The 12432-nt window shown below is 34.6% G+C and overlaps 1 protein-coding gene across 1 annotated transcript in view; it reads left to right on the top strand.

Moving 5' to 3' along the window:
- Nucleotides 1-12432, top strand: part of PIK3C2G (phosphatidylinositol-4-phosphate 3-kinase, catalytic subunit type 2 gamma) — a 576625-nt gene that overhangs the window by 99052 nt on the left and 465141 nt on the right. The window contains exon 12 of the mRNA XM_006888484.1: nucleotides 568-699. Coding sequence (XP_006888546.1) covers nucleotides 568-699 — 132 coding nt within the window. The remainder of the gene's footprint in view (nucleotides 1-567; nucleotides 700-12432) is intronic.

Consider the following 12432-nt stretch of genomic DNA (forward strand, 5'->3'; position numbering starts at 1 on the left):
GGGGGGGGGGGGGGGGGGGGTGGGCGGGGAGAAGGGTGCAACAATGAATGAATGGAATTCCAAAATCTCTGTAGATGAAATGAAAAATAAATTAAAATATTTAAATAAAAAGAAAGACCTGAACACTTGTATAACTTTCATTGTTTCTCCACTTTCGTAAGTTTTCAGAGGCAAGTTCTTTCGGAAGTGGAAGCCACTCCTGCTTCCAAGCTTGCTTTAATTGAGAAGCTCCACCAAACACTGTCCACCCTGGGTAACCATTATTACATTGGACACATCAGTGTCACAGTGTTCTGCATCACAGCAACCACAAGTTACCTCTGTATAGCAAACAAACATTTCAGTGCTAGACTAGTATGAGTGGACCTTCAGTATTATTTAAGGCTGCAACAGACTCAAGCTCAATCATCAACTTCCAGGTGGTTCTGATTATTATTAGTCTTTTATCTCTACTACTAAAACAAATTGGCATTGTAGTTAAACAGTTATTTAAAAAAGAAGGAAATTCGGTCTATATTCCTCTTAACTAGTATCATGAGTATCATAACATTACTTTTTTATTTTCAGAATTCATTTTCCTCTTGAAATAAAGTCACTTCCAAGGGAATCCATGCTCACTATAAAATTGTTTGGATTTGACTGCGCAACCAACAATACAGATTTATTGGCCTGGACTTGCCTTCCACTGTTTCCAAAAGAGTAAGTATAGCACTTTTGACTAACAAAACTTTCATTTGGCAGAGGAAGAAAACACCATAAAAACAAAACAACAACAACAACGAAAAAACAGGAAAGCCTTTCCTTACAACTAAGAATTATATGGTAAATGGCATAATCCAGAAACCAGGAAAGCATTTTATTATAACACTAAAGTGCAGGTCAATATGAATCATAACTGTTGAAAGCAGAACTGGGAAAAAAAAACGTATAGAAAGGTCATTAGAAATCAGCTTTATGTTCAACTTGTCAGCAGGATCATTTAAGTGAAATGGTTTTGGCATGACCAGTGTGAATTGCCTTCACCAAACAGCCAGTTTCTCTCCAATCAGTAATTTCAAATGATATGGATCAACGCTGTCACTTTTAGAAACAATGTAAATCATGGAATACTGGCTAAGGCAAAATTGTGCAACTTCAATCACTTACAGACTTATTGGTAACTATTTAATGTTATTTCTCAGAAAAGTAAGCTGTGAATTCAGCCCTTCTATCAATGACAGTTGAAAAATGTACTTTTGGTTTAATCATAAGGCCTTGAGATTATTGTTTATTTTATAAATTCAGTTATGTAATTTTATATTCTAAAAATAAACCATCTCATTTTTTCTAAGAGTTGATTTAGAATCAAATTATAACTTGCAGGACCTCAAAAACCCAGAATGTTTATTTTACTTTAAAATTAATATAAAGTATGCTTTTGTCCCTGCTGTTTTGAAAAGACGTGGCAATATAAAAATGTTTTCAAATTTCTCGTCAATTTTTAATTCTCACATTTAGTCAATATATGTAAGTTATTATCTAAATAGTTGCTAAATCTTTAAAATTTATTTGTAATATTAATTCTTATTCAAGCTGTGTGTTTATATGTTCCTTTAGGACAAGAAATACATTTAAATTTGCACTATCATTCAACATAGAATCCAAATAGATAAGCAATTAATAGAGTTCTGTTAACTAAATTGGGGGGAGGAAATCAATTCCTGTAGGAGATTAGACTGAAAGAAAATTTCAAAAATCTATAACAAATAGGTTAGCCCTAAAAGGAATGTCTGCTGCTGTTTGCAGACATTTCAAAAATCCTATCTGTGGGCCAATTAACTTCCATTATTTTTTCACTGGGAACAGTGAATACAGATACCATTACTTCTTAAAAGTTTCAGGATGCAGCATTTGTAAGATCTACCAATTTTGTAAAATAATACTTTTAGCTATTCACTGAAAAAAAATCAATCCATTTTATTCCTTCTCTTTATTAAATGACCTACTTTGCACCTAAGAGGCAGTCCATAAATCATAAGTTTATAAGTAACTTTAAAATTTTTAAACTAGTCTTCAAACGTTATTCTAGATCAGTATGATAGTAAAGACTGCTTCCATGTTATTTGTCCTGTATCACTTCTGGGAAAAAAATGATAGGTGAATAATTATGGAAGATGGACATGTGGGAATGATGCCAACAAGGACTGATACTAGCAGAGAATTTCCCAAAGAAAATCTCAAAACTATAGATGAGGAAACATCAGAAAACAAAACTTGCTTCAAAGTACAAGTGAATAAGCGTTTGTAAATAAATACACATCCAGATATTATTTCTCTTGGTAAATCAGAAACTCTACTTGTATCCTGGGCTAAATAGTTTCTTGGTTTTGTTTTGTTTTATGTTGTTTAAAATAAAAATGTTAAAAAACAGTTCATTCAGTGTTTCACACTACCTGGTCCTGTATCATTCTCACAGAGATTGTTATTGTTGGGCCCATGGTTGCAGGCACTGTTTCTATCCATCTGGGAAAAGGTTCTACCTCTTCTTTACTGATATTTTGTGTTCCAAGCATGATGCCCTTCTCTAGGAACTCTAGGTCCCTCCTGATAGCATCGCCACACAACATGAGACAAATTCTTACCCTTGCTTCTAGGCAGCATTTTGGCTGTGCTTCCTCCAAAACATATGTGTTCATTCTATAAGTCCATAGTGAATGTAACATTGTTTGTTAACACAGTAGATCAAAGCATCTGGGTTGTTTGGGTTTTTTTCTGTTTTTACATGGTTTGGTTGTGTTCTTTTTTTTTTTTGCGGTTTTTTTTTTTGTTGTTTTTTTGTTTGTTTGTTTGTTTTGTCTTCCGTGTTCCTTATCTACTCGTCCTATGCCTATGAAACTCCATTAGAACTCACTGCCCTTGAGTCAGTTCTGACTTATAGTGACTCTGCAATAGGTTTTCAAGCCTGAAGATCAGACCTGGGGCATGTTATCAGGAGAATCGGTCCCTGAAAAAATATTTCATGCCGGGAAAGGTGAGGGTTCAGCAGATGAGGAAAGCCCTCAACAAGGATTGACACAAGACTTTAACAATGAGCTGTAGCATTATCAAAGATGAGAACTGCACCAGATAGGGTAAGGATCAGGTCTTTCGCTCATAAGGTTGTTATGAGGTGTAATTGTCTTAATGTTACTTAACGACAATAACATTTCCTAAAAAGGAGATGTACTGCAATCCCGCAGGTAGGAAGTTAAAATTCACCAGCTAGTCCAAAGAAAAGGATGGACAATTTCCTCCCAAGTGATCAACTGCTCTGAAAACCCTCTAAAGGGTCAGCTGTGGTTCAGTTCCAACTCAATGATATACAACAACAAAAGGAGATGCCCCATTTTTCTCCCTTGAATTCGCTAATGGATTTGAAATTCCAGATACATGTAAGCTTTGTGTTGAGAGTGTAACTGATTAGGGATTGTGCTGCCAGAGCATGCACTTGGGGTAACTGAAACTTACAAGGTTTGGGTCAGGTGCACCTTAGTCCTCAAAATGATATCTTTGCTTTTTAACAGCTAGAAAGGTCTTTAGAAAGCAATTTGCCTAATGCATTTAGTTGTTTTCTTTTTTGACTGCTGCTTCCATAGGTTTGCATTATGGACCTAAGTAGAACGAAATCTTTTACAGTCTGAGTCTTTCTTCATTGATGATAAAGATGATCCATTTGGAAGAATTTTAAAATTTTCTTTATGTTTAACTGCAATGTGTACTCAAAGCTGTCGCTTTAATCTCCATCAGAAAGTACTTCTTGTTGTCTGTTTCCAGCAAGCAAATTTGTGTCATTTGCATGTCACAGGTTATTCAAGAGTTTCCACCATTAATCTTTTTTTTCCACTTTTGTTTTTCTTTCCCTCCACTTTATCCTTATTTTGTATTGGTTTGTATACAAAATTAACATACAATGTATATCGCTTATGGTCTCTCATTAAGAATTTTCCTATTTCATTCTTTTTTAGATACTCCAACTTCTCAGATTATTTGTTCTGTGTTCAGATTGATTAAGTAGTTCAGCATTCAGATTGATTAAAGGATATAATCTTGATACACCTTTTTTATTATTTTAAGCCACTCAGTATCCTACTCTGCTTGAATGACTGCTTTAGTATCTATGTACAAGTTCAACATAAGGACAATGTGTAATGTTACTCATAATTTGTTATGATCCACACAGTTGAATGCCTGTATGTAATCAATAAAATTCAAGTGAAAATCTTTCTTTTCTTTTTCAAATAAAATTGTGCATTGCCTTTCCTATATCTTTGGAAAATGAGTTTAGTATCTATTTGGGGATTTTGTTGAACATATAGATTACTTTTGGTAGTATTGTCATTTTCACTATACTGAGTCTTCCTATCCATAAACAAGCAATATATTCCCATTTAATTAGATCTCTTATTGCTTCTTATAGTAATGTTTTATAGTTTTCCTTATAAAGGTCTTTTGTATCTTTAGTTAGGTTCATTCCCAAGTATTTCTTCTTATGATTGACTTATATAAATGGCACTGCCTCCTTAGTTTCCTTTCCTATATTTTCTTTGTTGCTGTAGGGAAATTGCACTAATTTTTATATATTCATCATGTATCCTATTAAACTGGTTTGTTAGGTCTAACAGGTTTTTCATTGCATTTTGGGGGTTCTCTGACATATATCATCTGCAGTAGTGACAGTTTTATCACCTCTTAGCTAATTTGGAAGCCTCTTATTTCCTTCTCTTATGGCCTGGTTTTAATTGTTTTTGATCAAACATTCTTCTAAGTGGTATAGCACTGGTCTGTCCATTTGCTGTGCAGAGGTAACTCATGGTTGTTTTGAGGCTAAACACTGAGACACTGATATGTCAAATGCAATAATGGTTACCCATGGTGGACTTTGGTGGAGCTCCCCAATTAAAATAAGCTTGGAAGCAGGAATGGCATCCACTTCCAAAATAGCTTGCCTTTGGAAACCCTGTGAAAGTGGAGAAACAATGAAAGTTATACAAGTGTTCAGGTCTTTCATTCATAGGGTCACTATGAGTCATCTATGACTAGACAGCACTTAACAACAACAACATTTGTACTATCATCCAATATAATATTAAATAGTAGTGGTGACAGTGGACAGTGTCTGGTCCTGTCCTCAAGGGAGTGGCTTCAATCTTTTTTCCTTTGAGTACGATATTGGCTCTCAGTATTGCATTTATACTTTTTACAATTTAGAGGAAATTCCCTTCAATTTCTGTTTTGTTGAATGTTTTAATCAGAAAGGAGTGTTAGATTTTTTCAAACCTTTTCTGCCTCAGTTGATAGGATCATATGTTTCTTTACTTTGTTATGTTTTTATATTTAAAATAAATAAATTTTCCTACCTTTTCCACCTGGCATGAATCCCACTTGGTCATGATGAATTATTTTTTAAATGTACTATTGGATTCTGTTGGCCAGTATTTTATTAAGGATTTTTATACCTATGTTCCTATAGCTTGTTTTTATAGTTGTTGTTTTTTGTTTGTTCTGTTTTTGGGAATATTGCTGCCTTATTTTGGTATTAGGGTATTCACAGAATAACTTTAGGAATATTGTGTTCTCTATTTTTCTATTTTTTTTAAAATATAACTTAAGTAAAATTAATAATAGTCTGTCTCTGAAAGTTTGGTAGAATTCAGCCGTGAAGCCATGTGGAGCAGAATTTTTTTCTGAGGGGAAGCAGTTTTTATGGACTGTTCAATTTCTTCTTTTGCAACCAGTCTATTCTACATGTCTTTATGTCAATCTGGAGAAGGTATGGATTTCTAGAAATTTGTCAATTGCCCATATGTTTTCAAATCTATCAAAGTACAACTTTTCATAATATTCCATTATTATCTATTTCATCTCAATTGGTTCTGTTGCGATGTCCCCTCTATAGTTTCTTAATCAGGTTATTTGTGTCTTCCTTTTCTTTTGTTAAGTTATCCAGTGACTTGTCTATTTTATTGACACCTTTGAAGGACCAGCTCCTGATCTTGATGGGTTCAGGATTTTTCCTGTTTTCAATCTCATTGATTTCAACCCTTGTCCTTTTGATTTCCTTTTTTCTAGAGGTTGTGGGATTAACTGGTTTGTTTTTTGTTTTGTTTTTTTTTTTCTATTTGAAGGAGGTATTAAGTCCTTAATATTGCACTTTTCATCACTTTTATGTGTTTGTCTACTGCCATGAACTTCCCTTACCTCCACCATTGCCATTCTGAGTACCACCTTAGCTGTATTCCAGAGGTTTTAATATGTTGTATTTTCATTCTTGTTTCAAGAAACTTTCTAGTTTCACCTTTTATTTCTTCTACAACCAAATAGTGCATCATTAAGTGTTTTCCCACTAAAACCCCTTCAGGACTGCAATTTGAAACTTGAACTTTGTATTAAATTTTCTCAGTCTTGAAATATCTTGTTGCTATCAGGAACCAATCTAATTGTCTCTGGCATACCTATCATTATTACCAGTTGTTATGTTAATCCATCTCATCTAGGGTCTTCCTCTTCTACACTTGCTTCCACCCTTCCAAGTATGATATCCTTCTCCAAAGACTGGTTGTACTTTACTAGCTCACATGCCCAAATTATGTGAGACAGAGTCTCAAAATCCTTGCCTCCAAGGAGCAGCGTGGCTTTATCCTCTGCAAGACAGACCTATTAGTTTTCTTGGCATATATGTCCATGATATGTTCATTACTCTTCTCCAGCACCACAAATCAAAGCCATCACTTCTCCTTCTGTTGTCCTTGGTCATTTTTCTGGTCTCTGATACATAGCAAGTAATCACAAAGACCATGTCTTTGATCAGGAGGGTCAGGAGCACCTTAGTCTCTAGACTGACACCCTTGCTGCTCAGCACTCTGAAGGCCACTGACTGCATATTTTCCTGCCAATTATCTTAGAATCAGTTCTTTTTATTTCCTGACTATTGATGCCAGGAGTGTTGATTTTTGAGCTGAGAAAGTTGAAATTGTTAACAACCTCAATCTTTCTCCAACTATCATGATGCTGCCCGTTGACCCAGTTGTAAGAATCTTTGTTTTCTTGATTTTGAGCTTCAATCCATACTGAAAACTACAGTCCTTTGCCCTCTACAGCAAATGCTTCAGGTCCTCCTCAGTTTCAGCAAGTAAGATTATGTCATCTGCATAAAGCAGGTAGTTGATGGGTCTTCCTCTTATCCTGATGTCACATTCCTCCTCATAAACTTCAGCCTCTTGAATGATCTCTTCTGCATACAGATTGAAAAGCTATGAATGGCTTTCTGATTTTTTTTTCTAGCTGCTTATCCTTGCATATTTATTAAAATTCCTTGTTTTATCTTCTGGAGCAATACTTAAACATTTTCTGTTCAACATTTTTACTTCATCTCTCTCATTCCCTATGTTCAAGGGCAATTCTGGAGTCTCTTCTGACATCTATTATGGTCTTTTCTTTCTTCCATATATTGTAAAGATAATTTAGTTTTGTTTATGGTATATTCTGTGTTACCCACAGTAATCTGGCCTTTAGTCATTAGTGTAGAACCTGCTAAATTTACTTTTGAAGTAATCTCCAAAGCCAGGTGAGATATTCTCAAGGATGTGACCAAACTCCTCGTTTGAATTTTCTTCAGCTTCTACTTGAAATCACATGTGAATAATTTATAATTTATTTGACAGTCCCCAGAGTTTTGCTGACTAATGATATTGAGTTCTTTATTGTCTCTTTCCACAAATGTAGTTCATTTGATTTCTGTGTAGTCCATCTGGCAAGGTTTACCTATTTAAAATATTTGCAAAGCACACATTTCTCTGAGAAACTTAATTTATTTTTATCATTGCAGAAACTTAGGCATCAGTGGTTTCCAACTCCCCAGTTGAATTAAAGCTAGGAAATAAAAATCTTTTGCAGAACCTCAAAAGAAGCATAAAATAAATCTTAATCTCAAAATAATTTGATTCCTTCAACTGTTGAATTATTGTTTATGTTATATCTTCAAAATCTAATAAAAGTTGGTAAGTAAGAGATCTTTATTAAAAACAAATCCTTCCTGTCTAAGGCAGATACTCAGAAATTCACTAATCCAACTATCTTATTTATAGATGAGATGAAAGTAGGTTGAGGAATTTACTCTACCAGACTGCTAGGGAAAGAACAAGAATCAAAGTTCAGATCTTACAAACTTTGTTCATGGTTTGCCAAATTATGTTGCAATCCTTTCTGCCCTTTGATGCCACACTCTATTCCATGAACATAGTGTGAAGATCTTACCACACCACACTACAAGTGGCTGTGCTTCAGCCACACTGAAAGTCGACTTTGGAGTGAAAAGAAGTCGGTGATAGATTCTCAAAATTTTGATGACACAAGGTCCTCTGATTCTACTTGTTGACCAGTTCTGGAGTCTTTCATAATTTCTGGTTCTTGAAAGCTATGCTATGAATCCATTGAAGCGTAAAGCTAAAATAATTATTGTATTCAAACCTTTATTTTGTTGTTTGAAGAATCTGTGTCCCAAAGACAATAAAACAGAATACTTATTCTCATAAAGCCACACATTTTGGGTTCATATTTCTCATCATATTCAATACTTAACTTGAAAAGATACATAGGAGTATTCTAGAGCAAATGTTTTCCAATGTTTTGTTTAGCAATATCATTGTTTTCTAAGGATATTCCACTCAAAATAACTAAGTGTAAGGGTGTCTGGTGAGACGTTTGAGTGAGCAGACAGTTCGGATTCCAGAATTCATCTCTGTTCTCTTTTTTGATCCTTTCCTCACCTAAACCTGTCTTGTTCAGGATTAAGGGCATGGTGATTATTGATAAAAACAGCATTCACAGAGAGAAATACAGATTCTTGGGTCTTCCTGTCTTCTGTAAATAGCAGCTTTAGATCATCCAAATTCTAAGAGTGAAGTTGTGTCTAAACCTATAAATGTGATCCGGCCATAGACATAAGTACATTGTACAATGAAGAAGGAGAAGTAAATGCAATTAACATATTATACTGTTCCCCATAAGCTCCAGCCATGCAACGAATGAGAAGAAAAGTGTTATTTTTCTCTTTGTGAAGAAAGATATGTTTTTCTTTCCTTATATGACCAATGTTATTGTTATTGTTAGGTGCCATTTACTAGAGTACAAGTCACAGCAACCCTATGAACAAGTGAACCCTGTCCTATCCTGTTCCATCCTCACCATCCCTGACACATTGAAACTCATTTCTGTAGTCACCATGTCAATCCATCTTTCTAAGGGAATCCCTCTCCTTCCCTGTTGCCCATCTTTCCCAGCATGATGACCCCTTCCATGGAATAGCCTCTCGTAGCAATATGCCCAAAGAATGTGATCAAAGCTTCACCATCTTTGCCTCCAAGTAACACAATATGGGTCAATTCGATAAGATTCATATTCCTTTTAAAATCATGCAGGCTCTTTTGGATGAAAATGCTTACTCACTCAGATATACAGACTACATAAGCCTGATTTTCTTTATAAAAGTATGTCACTGTTCATACTATAAGAAAACAAACAGGTCCTTTAGCTGGACATGAAAGTGATGCAAAATTTTAAGGGAATGACTGCTACCTTAGCAAGAATTTATAGTTGAAGCTTTCAATCAATGAATCTCATAATCTGGGCTTTGATTGGTTTATTAGAGATTTTTTTAAAAAATTCTCCTTGGTTAATCTGTTTTCTCAAAAGTAGCACAGAATGCAGCCAAGGTCGGCCTGCTATGTCCAATTAATATCAGCTTAGATGATCTAATTGTATGCCCTCACCAAATAAAAGCCCTTAGAACTCCTTTCCAGAAATGCTTCCTTGGTTACTTTCTTTTGTAGATAGCTTTGTCTTTTTCTATTAAAAGATATAAATTCTTCTACAAAGGTGCAAAGAAAACTCAAAATCTATACTTTTAGAAATGTTTCTTTGAGTTCTATCAAAATACATGCCTAATAATGTTTATAATGTAAATACTCGTGCCAGATAATTTTCTAATTTCATGCCGTAATAGAGAAAATAGAGAAGACAAGCCTCAGAAATCTCAATATCTAGGAAAAACTTTTAACATTTTTTTGGTCATGTTTTGCAATGTTTGTGCTAGATGACAAGATGGAGATTTGCATTATTTTTAAAACCACTTACTTGATGTAGTAAAGTTCTTTGTAAATTTCAGTTCTGTTGATTTTGTGGTGGTGGTGATGTTATATGCCACCAAGTCGCCTGCGACTCAGAGTGAGGTTATGTACACTAGCTCTGAAACATGCCCTATCCTGAGCCAGTCTTATCATCTCCAACAGAATTAATCCCATTTCTTCAGTTCTACTTTTATATTCACTTTGTAAGATCAAAAGATATTTTGAATTGTCATTAAAACACATTTCCAACTATCTTATTCTAACATAAATACCTATTTTTGTTGTTGTTGAGTACCATAGAATTGCAATCTACTCATAGCTGTCCCTCCAGTGGGTATTCAGAGGCAGCAAATCACACTGGAAGAGATTATCCATCTTCCTCCCACAGGACAGCTGGTTAATTTGAACCACGTGCCTTCAGGAGTATAGCTTTGGTTGGAAACTTCTTTTAAAATTCCATTTGGTAATTTCCATTTGGATATTTCTAAAGCTGTGAACACCACCCCTGAATTCTTTGCTGTTTAAAGTCTTTTCAGTCTGCACATTTATTTGCTTAAGTAATTTAGGATTTTTATTTTTTTTGAAAGCTCAGGATATGAATAATCTGTGTGTACACAAGGAAGCATTTCCTCTGTGAATTTTCCACAACCATTATCATTCTGTAGATCTCATGTTAATTTGAGATTTTCTTCCTATAAATTTAGAACTCGTATATTTAAAACTTCACAGGGAATTTGTCACTGTACAGAGAAAAACTGGAATTGTTCTGAAGAGTAAAAGTTTTCATTGACTCTAAAGTAGTTTCAATTTCGGGGATATTAGTCTGAGATTTTTAGTCCCACCTTCCAGTCACCATTGTGGCAATTAATAGATGCTAGAATCATCACTACATTGGAACAATCTACTTTCAAAGACTTCTACAAAGTGCTGAAGAGCAGCAATGTCAGTTTAAACATTGAGGTGTGCCTGTTCCAAACCACAATCTTCCCAATTCATTCCTGTACATCAGGAAGGTGAAAAATGGATAATAATCCATGGAAAAGGGAAGAATAATTCCCTTTGAGTTATAGTGTTGAAGAAGAATACTGAATATACTATGGACTTCCATCAGAACAAGCAAGTCTTTCATGGAGGAAGCCCAAAAAAGGTGCTTCTTAGACACAAGAATGATGAAACTTTGTCTCAAATACTTTAGACATGTTGTTAGGAGGAGTCACTTCTTGGAAATAGACATCACTCTAGGAAAGGTGAAAGGTCAGAGAAAGAGAAAAAGACCCTCAACAATGTGAATTGACACAGTGACCGTACAGTGGGGTCAAGAGAAAATGAGGATGGCACAGGACAAGGTTCAGCTGTGTTGCTCTTAAAAGTTATCATGAATTGTAGTCAAATTAATAATAGGTAATAGTAACAACAATAAAACACCAGAAACAATTATGGAAACATTTTTAATATGGAAAATAAGTAAAGGCACACATTATTGTATTGTTTTATTTTATTTCACTTCAAAGATATTTCTTTTTCTAAATTGAAGGTTTGTAACAAGTCAGTCAGTACTATTTTCTCAAAAGTGAGCACTTATTTCACATCTTTGCTTTACCATTTGGTAAGTTCTACAATATTTAAAAATTTTATAATGCTATTGCATATATCCCATTGAGAAGAATGGAAATCTCAGGACAATTATACTCATGCAAAACTTTAAATACTTAAACAAAGAAGAAGTTTTAAACTATTAAAACTTAGACAAAGAAGCATTTATCCATGTAGAATAGGGGAACATTATATGGTTTATACTGAGAAAAGATGTGTGTCAGGATTGTGCCCTTTCTCCTTGCCCATTTAATCTGTATGCAGAGCAAGTCGATTGTGTCCTTTCACCTTGCCTATTTAATCTGTATGCAGAGCAAGCCATTCAAGAAGCTTGACAATCTGAAGAACAATGTGACATCAAAATTTGTGGAAGATTCTTCAACAAACTATGTTATGGAAATGATACTACAGTTCTTTCTTAAAGTGAGGAAGACTTAACATGCTTTCTACAGAATATTAAAGACTACAGCATCCAATATGGATGACATTTCAACATCAAGAAGACAGAAATCGTCACTACTGGTTCAGTAGGCAGCATAATGATAGATGGAAAAAAGACCAACGCTTTCTAGAATTTATTTTTTTCTCAAAATCTACATTCTAGGTAGCAGTACTCAAGAAATCAAAAGATGTGTTATATCATGGAAATCTTCTGTCAAGGACCTCTCCAAAGTTCTAAAGATCAAAAATGTCAGTT

The sequence above is a fragment of the Elephantulus edwardii genome, unplaced genomic scaffold (assembly GCF_000299155.1).
Source record: "Elephantulus edwardii isolate Elephantulus edwardi_28Jun2011 unplaced genomic scaffold, EleEdw1.0 scaffold00067, whole genome shotgun sequence".
NCBI classification, from domain to species: Eukaryota; Metazoa; Chordata; class Mammalia; order Macroscelidea; family Macroscelididae; genus Elephantulus; species Elephantulus edwardii.